Genomic DNA, 15,591 nt, shown 5'->3' on the forward strand with positions numbered 1-15,591 from the left:
AAACAACAACACATCATGCTTAATGACTAAAAATAAACTGGAAGATTTCCCACTAACATCAGGAATAAGACAAGAATGTGAGCTCTGGCCACTCTTATTCAACTCTACTAAAATTTCTACTGAAATTTTCAAGTAAGAAAAAAAAAAAGATATCCAAATTGGAAAGAAAGAAGTAAATTTATACTTAGTCACATAAGACATGATCTTACATGGAATACTCAAAGGAATCCACTAAACAACTATTAGAACTAATGAATTAAGCAAGGTTTAAAAATTCAATTATATTTCTATATAACAGCAATGAATAATTGATTATAAAAGCAAAAACCTCACTCATAACAGCATGAAAATAATATTAATACTTGGGAGTAAATTTAACAAAAGAACTGTAAGACTTGTACACTTCAAATTTGAAGAGTGCTGTCATGGAATATCTTTTCACTTATTTAGATCTTTCATTCTTTTAACAATATTTTTTAGTTTTAGTGTACAAGTCTTACACAGGGTGTAAGACTTACATGGGATGCGGAGAAAGGGGAACCTCCTACACTGTTGGTGGGAATGCAAGTTGGTGCAGCCACTCTGGAAAACAGTATGGAGGTTCCTGAAACAGTTGAAAATAGAGCTACCATACGACCCAGCAATTACACTACTGGGTATTTACCCCAAAGACACAAATGTAGGGATCTGAAGGGGTACGTGCACCCCGATGTTTATAGCAGCAATGTCCACAACAGCCAAACTGTGGAAAGAGCCAAGATGTCCATCGACAGATGAATGGATAAAGAAGATGTGGTGTATATATATACAATGGAATATTATGCAGCCATCAAAAGGAATGAGATCTTGCCATGTGCAACGACGTGGATGGAACTGGAGGGTGTTATGCTGAGCGAAATAAGTCAATCAGAGAAAGACATGTATCATATGACCTCATTGATATGAGGAATTCTTAATCTCAGGAAACAAACTGAGGGTTGCTGGAGTGGTGAGGGTGGGAGGGATGGGGTGGCTGGGTGATAGACATTGGGGAGGGTATGTGCTATGGTGAGTGCTGTGAATTGTGTAAGACTGTTGAATCACAGACCTGTACCTCTGAAACAAATAATACATTATATGTTAAAAAAAAAAAAAGAAGAAGATAGCAGGAAGGGAAAAATGAAGGGGGGGAATCGGAGGGGGAGACGAACCATGAAAGACTATGGACTCTGAGAAACAAACTGAGGGTTCTAGAGGGGAGGGGTTTGGGGGAATGGGTTAGCCTGGTGATGGGTACTAAAGAGGGAAAGTACTGAATGGAGCACTGTGTGTTATACGCAAACAATGAATCATGGAACACTACATCAAAAACTAATGATGTAATATATGGTGATTCACATAAAAAAATTAATCTATAGATTCAACACAACCTCTAGCAAAAACCCCAGCTGCCTTTTTGCAGAAAATTACAAGATAATCCTTAAGTGCATATGGAAATACAAAGAACCCAGAATAGCCAAAACAATGTAGAAAAGAACAAAGCTAGAAGAATTACAGTTCCTGATTTATAAATCTATTACAAAGCTATAATAATTAAGACAATATGGTACTGGCATAAGGAAAGACACATATATCAAGAGAAGAGAGTTGAGAATCCAGAAATAAAGATTCTATTTAGGGTCAACTGAGTTCTGATAAAGGCATCAAAGACAATTCAACAGGGAATAAACAGTATTTTCAACAAATGGTACTGAGATGACTAGATATCCACATGCAAAAGAAAGAAGGTGAATCTCTCTCAACATATACAGAATCAACTCAAAATCAATCATAGATCTAAATTCAAAAGCTAAAGCTATAAAACTCTTAGAAGAAGAAAACAGAGTAAACCTTTGTGACATGGGCTTAGGTAATGATTTCTTAAATATAACAAAAGTATAACCAAAAAGAAAAATAGATAAGTTAGACTTCTTTAAAATTAAAAATTTTACACTTCAAACAACACCATAAGAAAAGTGAAAGGACAATTCCCAGACTAAAAGAAAATATTTTCAAGTCCTATATCTGATAAGAGATCTAGATCTAGAATATATAAATAACTCTTACACCTCAACAATAAGACAACCCAACTAAAAAATAGATTATTCAGAAATAAAAAGAAATCAACTACTGATACATTTAATAACCTAACAAATTAATCACAATGTTTAGCGAAAAGAACTCATCTCAAAGTTATGAAGGGGATTAGGACACATCACCCCAAATTATGATACTTTCATATAAGGGAACTAAGAAGAATCAACAGATAGAGGAAGAGTCAGTTCTATCCCTACCCCTTAACCCACTAAAAGCAGGGCATAAACTTCTCTTTGTGAAAGTGTTCCCTTCTCCCCTATTAGGAAGAGGAGAGCAACTTTTATCACCTGAGATAAGAGAGTAGGAACTGAGATGAGTTTACTTACATAAACCTTACTAAAATAACTCTCAGCTTCCATTAGTTCTCCCACATATTCCCTAGTCACTTCCCCACATTTTACCATCCCTTAAAACCCAAACTCACTTTCCTTTATAAAAAGGGTATATAAGCCCCCAAGTGTTACACCACTTTTTTGAGTTTCACTTCTTTTCTGTGAATATTCATGCACATAAAATACTAATAAAAATTATACGTTTTTCTTCCTGTTAATCTGTCTTTCATAAGTTTAATTCACAGGCCCCCAGCTACTGAACATAATAAAAGATTTTTCTCCCTAACAGTTTCATCTTATATGATTCTATTTATATAACATTATCAAAATAATAAAACTATAAAAATGACGAACATACTAGTGGTTGCTATAGGACAGGACAAGGACATGGGTAAACACAAATAGGTGGCATGAAGGAATTTTGTGATGATAAAAGAGTTCTGTATCTTGATTGTACCATTAGTTACACAAATGTATAGATGGGGTACAATTGCAAAAATCTATATAGAGACACACCTGCAGATTTCTAAAAATGGTGAAAACTGCAGTCTAGTTAATATTAATGTGCCAATGTAAATTTCCTGGTTTTGATAATATACTATCATTATCACTATATAAGATGTCACTTAGGAAAGCTAAGTGAAGAGTAGGTACGTGGGACTCTATGAACTTTTTTCCTTTGTACTATTTTTGAAACTTCCTGCTTTTGAAAAATCGAATGTAACCTTAAAATATTTTTCGATTAGTTCTTTTTAAACTATACTTTTTGGATAGCTGGGACAATATCCTTAAAATTTTATACTAACTTCTTTCTGTCTTTCTGGTCAAGCTTTTAATTAAAAAGGACAGAAGATAATAATCACACATGCAAAAATTTAATTACAAAAATTTTCATCAATATAAAACAATTAAAAACCAACCTAAGTAACCAGTAATTGGAAACAGGTGAAAAAAATTATGTTACAACCACCCAATGGAAGTCTATGAGGTCATTAAAAATCATGTTGTAGAGGCACCTGGATGGCTGTGAGTTGAGCATTGACTCTTGATTTCAGCTCAGGGTCATGAGACTGAGCCCATGTCTGGGCACGGGGGGGGGGGCCCTCCATGCTCACGGGGGGAGTCTGCTTGAGATTCTTTCCCTCTGCCCTTCTCCCTGCTCTAAGTAAATAAATAAATAAATCATAAAAAAAATCATGTTGCAGAACAATAACAATACTTAATGGCACAAAAAGATGTTAGCATACATTTTTAAATTTATTTTTTTTCAAAGATTTTATTTATTTATTTGAGAGAGAGACAATGAGAGACAGAGAGCACGAGAAGGAAGAGGGTCAGAGGGAGAAGCAGACTCCCTGCTGAGCAGGGAGCCCAATGTGGGACTCGATCCCGGGACTCCAGGATCATGACCTCAGCCGAAGGCAGTCCCTCAACCAACTGAGCCACCCAGGCGCCCTTAAATTTAAATACAATACTGTTTGATAACAGTTTTAAGACAATTATATTTTTATACTTGTAAAGAAGAATATATGCCCCCCAAATAAATTTTTCATAGCAAAGGAAACACATAATCAAAGAAGATATATGAATCACCAAAGAAGACATACAAATGATCAATAAGCACATGAAAAGATGCTCAACATCTGTAGGCATTAGAGAAATCCATTATCAAAACCACAATGAGAATCAAAAAGGAGACTTACAGACCAATATCCTTGATGAACATGGATGCAAAAATTCTCACCAAAATACTAGCCAGTAGGATCCAACAGTACATTAAAAGGATTATTCACCACGACCAAGTGAGATTTATCCCTGGGGTGCAAGGTTGGTTCAACATCCGCAAATCAATCAACGTGATACAATATATTAACAAAAGAAAGAACAAGAATCATATGGTCCTCTCAATAGATGCAGAAAAAGCATTTGACAAAGTACAGCATCTTTTCTTGATCAAAACTCTTCAGAGTATAGGGACAGAGGCTACATACCTCAGTATCATAAAAGCCATCTATGAAAAAGCTAGAGCGAATATCATTCTCAATGGGGAAAAGCTGAGAGTTTTCCCCCAAAGGTCAGGAACGCAGCAGGGATGTCCACTATCACCACTGCTATTCAACATAGTATTAGAAGTCCTAGCCACAGCAATCAGACAACAAAAAGAAAGCAAAGGCATCCAAGTCGGCAAAGAGGAAGTCAAACTCACTCTTTGCAGATGATATGATACTTTATGTGGAAAACCGGAAAGACTCCACCCCAAAACTGCTAGAACTCATACAGGAATTCAGTCAAGTGGCAGGCTATAAAATCAATGCCCAGAAATCAGTGGCATTCCTACACACCAACAAGACAGAAGACGGACAAATTAAGGAGTCAATCCCATTTACAATTGCATCCAAAACCATAAGATACCTAGGAATAAATCAAAGGAATAAACCAAAGAGGCAAAGGATCTGTACTCAGAAAACTATAAAATACTCATGAAAGAAATTGAGGAAGACACAAAGAAATGGAAAAACGTTCCATGCTCATGGATTGGAAGAACAAACATTGTGAAGATGTCAATGTTACCTAGAGCAATCTACACATTCAATGCAATCCTCATCAAAATACCATCCACTTTTTTCAAAGAAATGGAACAAATCATCCTAAAATTTGTATGAAACCAGAAGAAACCCCGAATAGCCAGAAGAATGTTGAAAAAGAAAAGCAAAGCTGGCAGCATCACAATTCCGGACCTCCAGCTCTAGTACAAAGCTGTCATCATCAAGACAGTATGGTACTGGCACAAAAGCAGACACAGAGATCAATGGAACAGAATAGAGAGCCCAGAAATGGACCCTCAACTCTATGGTCAACTCATCTTTGACAAAGCAGGAAAGAACATCCAATGGAAAAAAGACAGTCTCTTCAACAAATGGTGTTGGGAAAAGTGGAGAGCCACATGCAGAAGAATGAAACTGGAAAATTTCCTTACACCACACACAAAAATAGACTCCAAATGGTTGAAAGACCTAAACGTGAGACAGGAGTACATCAAAATCCTAAAGGAGAACACAGGCAGCAACCTCTTCCACCTCAGCCGCAGCAGCTTCTTCCTAGAAACATCGCCAAAGGCAAGAGAAGCCAGGGCAAAAATGAACTATTGGGATTTTATCAAGATAAAAAGCTTTTGCACAGCAAAAGAAACAGTCCACAAAACCAAAAGACAACCGACAGAATGGGAGAAGATATTTGCAAATGACATATCAGATAAAGGGCTAGTATCCAAAATCTATAAAGAACTTATCAAACTCAACACCCAAAGAACAAATAATCCAATCAAGAAATGGGCAGAAGACATGAACAGACATTTTTCCAAAGAAGATATCCAAATGGCCGACAGACACATGAAAAAGTGCTCAACATCGCTCGGCATCAGGGAAATCCAAATCAAAACCTCAATGAGATACCACCTCATACCAGTCAGAATGGCTAAAATTAACAAGTCAGGAAATGCCAGATGTTGGCAGGGATGCGGAGAAAGGGGAACCCTCCTACACTGTTGGTGGGAATGCAAGGTGGTGCAACTGCTCTGGAAAACAGTATGGAGGTTCCTGAAACAGTTGAAAATAGAGCTACCATACGATCCAGCAATTGCACTACTGGGTATTTACCACAAAGACACAAATGTAGGGATCCGAAGGGGTACGTGCACCCCAATGTTTATAGCAGCAATGTCCTCAACAGCCAAACTGTGGAAAGAGCCAAGATGTCCATCGACAGATGAATGGATAAAGAAGATGTGGTATATACACATAATGGAATATTACGCAGCCATCAAAAGGAATGAGATCTTGCCATTTGCCATGACGTGGATAGAACTGGAGGGTGTTATGCTGAGCGAAATAAGTCAATCAGAGAAAGACATGTATCATATGACCTCACTGATATGAGAAATTCTTAATCTCAGGAAACAAACTGAGGGTTGCTGGAGTGGTGGGGGAGTGGGAGGGATGGGGTGGCTGGGTGATAGACATTGGGGAGGGTATGTGCTATGGCGAGTGCTGTGAATTGTGCAAGACTTTTGAATCACAGATCTGTACCTCTGAAATAATGCAATATATGTTAAGAAAAAAAGAAGAAGAAGAAGATAGCAGGAGGGGAAGGATGAAGGGGGGGAAATTGGAGGGGGAGACCAACCATGAGAGACGATGGACTCTGAAAAACAAACTGAGGGTTCTAGAGGGGAGGGCGGTGGGGGGACGGGTTAGCCCGGTGATGGGTATTAAAGAGGGCATGTTCTGCGTGGAGCACTGGGTGTTATGCACAATGAATCATGGAACACTACATCCAAAACTAATGATGTAATGTATGGTGATTAACATAACAATAAAAATTTAAAAAACACACACAATGAGGTAGTACATCACACCCATTATTAACACCACTAAAATTAAAAGGACAGTCAATAACAGATATTGGCAAAAGAGAAAATGGAACCCTTATCTATTACCAGTGGGAATGTAAAACGTCACAGTCACTTTGAAAAATAGTTTGGCAATTTCTCAAAATGTTAAAAAAAACACAGAGATTTGACCCAGAAATTTCATTCCTAAGTACATACTCAAAATAATGGAAAACATATATCCAAACAAACACTTGTACATGAATGTTCAGAGCAGCATTATTCTTAATAGCCAAAAGGGAAAGGGTGCCTAGGTGGCTCAGATGGTTAAGCGTCTGCCTTCAGCTCAGGTCATGATCCCAGGGTCCTGGGATGGAGTCCCACATCGGGCTCCCTGCTCCTTGGGAGCCTGCTTCTCCCTCTGCCTCTCTCTCTCTCTGTCTCTCATGAATAAATAAATAAAAATCTTTAAAAAAAAAATAGCCAAAAGGGGAAAACCTGAGTGTTTGTCAACCGATAAATGTATAAACAAAATAACCATACAATGGAATGTTCTGCCATAAAAAGGAATGAAATACTGGCACATGCTACGATGTAGATTATCCTTGAAAACATCATGCTACGTGAAAAAAGCATCACACAAAAGGCCACATATTGTTAAGATTCTATTTAAACTAAATTTCCAGAATAGGCACATCTGTAGAGACCAAAAGTGTATTAGTATTAGTATTTCCCTAAAATTAGCAAGAACATGAGGAATGGAGAGAAACTAGTGAGTAGGAAGTTTCTTTTTGGAGTGATTAAAATGCTCTAACTTAGATTTTGGGATGATTAGCCAACTCTTGAATACACCAAACCCCACTAAACTATATATTTTAAATGAGTGAAACTCTATGGTATGTAAATTATATCTCAATAAAGCTATTTAAAAATAAAAAAATAAAAATAAAAAAAGCTATTTAAAAAAACTCAGAAATCAGCAAGTTAGAACTAAAACGCAATGTAGCAATGTCTTCAAAATTCTGAAGAAAAATTATTTCTGACCAAGAGTTCTATACACAAGCAAATTACCAAACAAGTGTGAGGTCAGAATAAAAGCATGTTTAGTTATGGAGGAACCAAAATATTTTCCTCTCATACATATTTTCACATGGAGCTACTAGAGGATATGCTCCATAACAGTTTACAAAGTAGACATAAAAGAGGAAAAAATGGTAGAAAAAAGTTGATGCAAAAAGAATGACAAAAAGAATGCCCAATACAAAGGTAAAGGAAGATACCAATGTGACAAATCCAGGTTAGTACAGATAAAAAAAAATGCCAGGAGAGATTTGTAGGGGAAAATAAAACTGATTCAAGATGCATCTGTTTAAGACCAGAGGAAATTCAGCCAACTGACAAACTCAGCCAACTGACAAATTTAGCTTGGGGTTGAAATGGTGATAAACATTAGAAAATTTTAGAGGAAAATCTGGCTGAATGGTTTGGGACTAGGGAAGAATTTTTAAAATAAGCTGTAAAATGGACAAATCAGAGACAAAAAATACATTTAGCTACATTAAATTTAAGAATTTTTGTTCATGGGCGCCTGGGTGGCTCAGTTGGTTAAGCGACTGCCTTTGGCTCAGGTCATGATTCTGGGAGTCCCAGGATCGAGTCCCGCATCAGGCTCCCCGCTCAGCAGGGAGTCTGCTTCTCCCTCTGACCCTCTTCCCTCTCGTGCTCTATCTCATTCTCTCAAATGAATAAATAAAATCTTTAAAAAAAATTTTTTTTTGTTCACCACAAGGCACCATTAAAGAAAGTAAAAAGATAAGCTACAAATTGGGAGAACACATTTGAAACATATAACTGAAATGGGACCAGTACATAAAATTTATAAAGAATACTTTTTAAAGAAGAGATATGGGCAAACAAATAGCACTTCAAAATACATAAATGGCCATAAAATATATAAAAATTGTTCAACATCATTAATAAGCACAGAAAAGCAAATTATGAAATACCATTTCATAATCACCAGATTACCAAAAGTTAAGAAGTCTGACAATCAGTTGTGCTGGCAAAGAATGAAGCAAAGGGAACTTTCAGCTGCCACTGTTTGTGTACATTAGTACAACTACCTTGAAAAACAATTTGGGATTATCTTATAAAACTCCTACTGGGGCGCCTGGGTGGCTCAGTTGATTAAGCGACTGCCTTCGGCTCAGGTCATGATCCTGGAGTCCCGGGATCGAGTCCCGCATCGGGCTCCCTGCTCAGCAGGGAGTCTGCTTCTCCCTCTGACCCTCTTTCCTCTCGTGCTCTCTATCCCTCATTCTCTCTCAAATAAATAAATAAAATCTTTAAAAAACAAAAAAAAAACTCCTACTGAACTAACAGTTCCACTACTACGTACATATCCCAGAGATGTAATAATAGGTGAACCAGGAGATTGGTATGAGCATGTTTAAAGTAGCACCATTTGCAATGGTAAAAGAACCACCCACATTTCCACTGATGGACAAATCTATTACAGTATATTAATGCCATGTAATTATTTTATTGTGATTAAAAAAAACACATAATGGGACGCCTGGGTGGCTCAGTTGGTTAAGTGTCTGACTTCAGCTCAGGTCATGATCTTGGGGTCCTGGAATGGAGCCCTGAGTCTGCTCCACACTCAGCGGGAGTCTGTTTGTCCCTCTACCCCATCCCCTTTCCCCTGCTAGTGCTCCCTCTCTCTCTAATAAATAAAATCTTTAAAAAAAATAAATAAATAAAACTTACCACTTTTTTTATTGAGAAATAACTGACACATCACATTAGTTTCAGGTATACAAAAGAACGACTGAATATTTATATACACTGCAAAATGATCACCAGAATATGTGTAGTTACTCTCTATCACTACACACAGTTACAAATTTTTGTTCTGTGATGAGAACTTTTAAGATCTACTGTCTTAGCAACTTCCAAATATACAATACAGTATTATTAACTATGGTCACTATACTACACATTACTTTCTCAGGACTTATTTATCTTAGAACTGGGAGTTTGTATCTTTTGACCACCTCACCCATTTTGCCCATACCCTACCCCAGCCTTGGGCAACCACCAATCTGTTCTCTGTCCATTTTAATATTTTCAATGTACACTGAGTATACTGTCATTAAGTACATTCACAATGCTCTGCAAAAATCACCACTATCCATCTCCAGTGTTAGCCAAACTGAAACTTTGTACTCATTAAACAATAACTCCTCACTCCCCCATAGCATATAATATTATACAACAACTAAAAAGAATAAACTACTTGCAAGAAGATGGGTGAGTATTAGATGAATATTGAAGGGGAAAAAAAGTCGCTTAGAAAAAACATACGTTTACTGTAAAACTTTAAGAGCACAGTAATGATAAACATAAAATTCCAGATAGCAGTTACCTGAGGGTAGAGAGGAGAGAGTGATCAGAAAGCAATATAAAGGTGGTTGCAGTAATACTAAAATCTTCTGGTTCTGAACTTGGGTAGTAGGTTCATTTTGTTGGTATGCTTCCTAATGTACATGTGTCTTCTGTATATTTTCTTCTATCAAATGCTACATTAATGTATAAAGTTTGAATAGGAGCTTCCCACTAAACATGTTTATCAAACTTATTATGTACTATTTCAAATCCTCTCAGTCTTACCTCTTACTAGAGCTAATGCTACCACAAACAGTACTGTGACTAGTTACACACTAGTTACACATTAGTCCAGTTTCATACCTTGTTACACTATTCATAAAAGCATCATGAAAGAAAAACAAACTAGGCCTGATTTTCTTCATATTTTTTAACCTACAAAAGTATTAATAAGAATTCTATTTATTTCTTCTATACTTCCTTGAAAACATAAACCAAGCATACTTACTGTTGGTTTTTTTCATTTAAAGTATTCATGCCCTGGAGATCAGAAAGAGGTGTTCTGGGATTTTTCCGGGTTATACCTAACAAACAAAAAGCAGACATTTTCAAATCAATGCTAAAAGAAACTAAACATGAAACAATTTTTCTAAGGGCAAATAATGTACTTCAATAGTAAATATTTGCTAAACATGTCAGAAATGTCTAAATAACAACATGAACCAAGTCCCATGACTGTTACTTACAAATCTGACTTAGCCAACAATGAACCCAATTAGGGAATTAAATAATAAATCTTATTTCTTCTCTCATTTAAACATTATCAGAATATGAAGGATAACTGGGTTGAAGGTCTAGAAATGTATAAGCTCATTATTTAAATATTCAAAAAATTCCTAACGATTCCTTTGCACCATTTTTCAGTAATAAATATACTGCTAACACGGACTACAGATTTCAGAGGCCAATTAATCTTACATATAGACAATGCGAATCAAAAACAACAAATTATTTCCTTACTAAGGATTACCAATATTTTAAAGTTATAATTTACTTTAAATCATATGATGAACATTGAAGCGCTATACACATAAGGCCATGAACTTACTAACACCATATACACAGACATTTAATATAGTTAAGACACATTGGAAAGGAAGTTAAAGTATCTATTCAAGATAACAATCCTGTATGTAGAAAATCCTAAGTAACCCACAAAAAAACTACTAGGACTAATAAAAGAATTCAGTACAATTATAAGATATAAGATCAATATTTAAAAATCAACTGTATTTCTATACAATAGTAATAAACAATCAGAAAATAAAATTAGAAACAATTCCATTAATAACATCAAAACACAAAAAGAATAAACTTTAAAAAGTATAAAATGTCTACACTGAAAACTACAAAACATCATTAAAAGAAACCTAAATAAATGGAATGCTATCCATACTCAGGCATTGGAAAACTTAATTACTGTTAAGTTAGCGATGCTCCCTAAATTTATCTACAGATCCATGCAATCTCTATTAAAATTCCAGCATCATTTTTTTATAGAGATGAATAAACTGATCCTAAAATTAATATGGAAATGCAAAGGACCCAGAATAGCCAGAACAATGCTGAAAAAGAAGAACATGGTTGGAGGACTCACACTTCTGAATTCGAAACTCACTACAAAGATAGAGTAACTGAGACAGTATGGTACTGACATAAAGAAAGACAATGGAAAGGAACGGAGAATACAGAATAGACCTTTACATTTATGATCTAATGATTTTAACAAAGGTGTCAAGACAATTCAATGGGAAAAGAAGAATCTTTTCAAAAAATGGTGCTGGGAAAACTAGATATCCTCATGTAGAAGAATGAAGTTGGACCAAAAATCAAAATAAGTGCTAAAAGTATAAAACTCTTAAAAGAAAATATAGGAGTAAATCTTTCTGACATTGAATTAGGCAATAAAATTACTTAGGTATGTCACCAAAAGCATAAGCAACCAAAGAAAACCATGGATAAACTGGACATCATCAAAATTTAAAACTACTGTGCTTCAAAAGACAACAGATCAAGAAAGTAAAAAAAGACAACACACAGAAAGATAGAAAATGTTTGTAAATCAAATATCTGATAAGGAACTTGAATCCAGAAAATAAAAAGAACTCTTACAAGTGAATAATAAAAAGACAACCCAATTTAAAAATGAACATAGGATTATAACAGATATTTTTCCAAAGAAGACATGCAAAGGGCTAATAAGTTCATGAAATGATGCTCAACATCATTCGTCAACAGAGAAATGAAAATCAAAACTACAATGAGATACCACCCACCAGTACGGCTATAATCAAAATCACAGATAATAATTGTTGCCAAGGACATGAAAAAATTAGAACTTTTTATACACTGTTGAAATGTGAAATGATACAGTCACTTTGGAAAGCAATCTAGCAGTTCATCAAAAAAGTAAACATAGGATTACCATATGACCCAGCAATTCTACTCCTAAGTAAATTCCCAGGAGAATTTCCAGTAAACTGTTAATGGAAATATATCTTGTGATCAACAAATTCAGTTAGAACTTTGAATAACTTTATTTTCTTATATACTGAATTCGTTGTTTTTATTTAATCAGTTGCTTAGTTATGGGCACCAATTATCCCTATAACAAATTATCATTTTCTGTCCTCCATATCTATTCTTTTCTTCCATGTATTGAAACATAACCATCTCAGGCCTTTCTTCAATATTAGTAATTCGATTTTCAGCTATTTTCCACTATTTTTTGAGCTCATACAGATGTAGCTTTATGCCTCTGAATGCTTTAGTAGTTCAATACCTCTTTTTAATATTGTTCTGATATTTTATAGTCTTAAATTTGTGCTGCTTTATTGGATACACATTCTTAAATTCTTCTATACTGTAAAGTACTCACAGGAAATTTTCTTCTCTTTCTTGGAGTATCTTCCCTGCAAACACAATAGGGTGTTTCTTTGAAGGTAATTCTTTTATGCATATTATTTGACTTTCTTTTTTCCCTCAGTGTGATGATTTTCAACATCAATTATTAAATATTTTAAACAGTAAGAGGACATAAGGAGTAATACAGTGAACGTTTGTAACTGATCACTTAGAAAATGAAGGCCTGTGCACCTCTCTCCTGATCCCATTCCAACAGCTTCAGATCCCATCATCCCCCACTTGCTAGGATTAGCATAAAAAAAAAAAACTAAAATAGTTATCATAATGTTCAAGGACTTAAAGTAGAAGATGGTCTTATGAGTTAACAGACAGCAAAACTCAAGGGAAAACTGGGAACTGTAAAAAGGAACCAAATGGGTATTCTGGAACTAAAAATAAAAAATTCATTTTATGTGTTTTTAGATCTCTTTTTTTTTAAAGATTTTTTTTATTTATTTATTTGAGAGAGAGAAAGAATGAGAGATAGAGAGCACGAGAGGGAAGAGGGAGAAGCAGACTCCCTGCTGAGCAGGAAGCCCGATGTGGGACTCGATCCCGGGACTCCAGGATCATGACCTGAGCCGAAGGCAGTCGCTTAACCAACTGAGCCACCCAGGCGCCCCCATTCTATGTGTTTAAAAGAAGACTTTAAACAGGGAATGGATGAACTTGAAATCAATAAATAAAAATTATCTAATCTGAAGAATAAAAGAATAAAGAGAAAAGTGAACAGAGTATAAGGAATCTCTGAGACAATATCAAATATTCTAAAAACATATAACTGACATCCAGAAAGAAAAGAAATTGCAGTAGAAAAAAATTTTGAAACAATGTTAGCCAAAAATTTTCTAAATTTGATGAAAAACAGTTGAAGCACAGGTCCAAAAGGTACAGCAAATCCCAAAGAGGATAAATATAAATCACATCTAGGAAATAATAAATTACTAAACCAAAAAGCAAAGAGAAAATGCCCAGCAGCCAGAGGGAAAAAAGGTACATTAGATATGAAAGAATTTATAACAAGATGACATCTGAGTTTATCATCACAAATAATGTCAAAAGAAAACAAAGTATCTTTAAGGTACCAAAGTTTGACAGTTCCTAATGACATTAAACAAGTCTTACTTTAATAACACAGTAACCAACCGTAAGTTTTACCTGAGGCATGAAAACATATGCACACAAAATGACTTGAATAAGAATGTTTATAGCAGGGCTCCTCCTAATAGCTCAAAACAGTATACAGCCCTTATATCCATCAAGAAACAAATGATAAACACAAAGTTGTATATACAATTGTTTATATATATACAATAACCCAGCAACAAATTAATTGTACATAAACAACATAGATGAATGTGTTTATCACTATATTGCCTAAGAGAATCGGAACACAAAAGAATACATACTGTATGATTCCATTTCTGTAAAATTTTTAGAAAAGGCAAAACATTTGTAGTAACAGAAATCTTAGAGTTGCCTAAAGGAGGTGGGAAAATGTACAAGAGAGCAAGAATAAATTTTCATACAACTTTATTCAATAATTTTGAATCTGTGTTCATATGATTTAGGTTTTTCTCTAATAAACATCTTGAGTTTTTTCTTAATTGCATAAGCTGTTTTTTATTTAATTCGGTTCATTTTAATTTATTTGTATTATGTTGTGTCTGGTTTTTCTGACTTCGTATTTTATGCCTTGAATCTCCCTAATTATTATATGCTTTTATCCAGATTTCTACTAAATTATTTTCTCTATATTCTGGTTTCTTTTGTTTCAGAAGTTATAAATACTCTCCTCTTTGATTATCCTTGAATTTTTAGCATATCCATGAATTCTAAACTGAATTCTTTCTTCCCTTTTGCTAAAGAGTACAAGAACCTTTGAATGCTTTGATTCTAGTTATCCCCTTCCCATCTCAGATGTCGTTACCCAGTTCTTATTTTCACCTTGTTTTCTTCCCATTAATCAAGCAAATTAAACTTCACTAAGTTTTATAAAGTAATTATTTAGATTTATACACATATTTATCTTTTTTTTTCAAGATTTTATTTGAGAGAGAGAGAATGAGACAGAGCACGAGAGGGAGAGGGTCAGAGGGAGAAGCAGGCTCCCTGCTGAGCAGGGAGCCTGATGTGGGACTCAATCCCGGGATTCCAGGATCATGACTTCAGCCGAAGGCAGTCGCTTAGATCTCAAAACTTTCCAGTGAGTTCAGGTTCTGTCTTTCTCAACTAAATCTTTTAATAAAGTTCTATCAGTGTAGATCTGTTCAGATTACTATCTAACTTTATTTACTGCTATTGTTCACCTTTGCCTGGTAGACCTTTGTCCATCCTTTTATTTTCATTATTTTTAAGAATTTTGTAGATAGGGCGCCTGGGTGGCTCAGATGGTTAAGCATCTGC

At 35.2% G+C, this 15,591-nt stretch overlaps 1 protein-coding gene across 11 annotated transcripts in view; it reads right to left on the reverse strand.

Annotated features, from left to right (window-relative positions):
- Nucleotides 1-15,591, reverse strand: part of MYO9A (myosin IXA) — a 347,057-nt gene that overhangs the window by 137,667 nt on the left and 193,799 nt on the right. For all 11 annotated transcript variants that reach the window (XM_027572325.2, XM_027572329.1, XM_027572328.1 and 8 more), the window contains one exon: nucleotides 10,730-10,805. In XM_027572325.2, the coding sequence (XP_027428126.1) occupies nucleotides 10,730-10,805 (76 nt within the window). The remainder of the gene's footprint in view (nucleotides 1-10,729; nucleotides 10,806-15,591) is intronic.

The sequence above is a fragment of the Zalophus californianus genome, chromosome 6 (genome assembly GCF_009762305.2).
Source record: "Zalophus californianus isolate mZalCal1 chromosome 6, mZalCal1.pri.v2, whole genome shotgun sequence".
In the NCBI taxonomy this organism is placed as follows: domain Eukaryota; kingdom Metazoa; phylum Chordata; class Mammalia; order Carnivora; family Otariidae; genus Zalophus; species Zalophus californianus.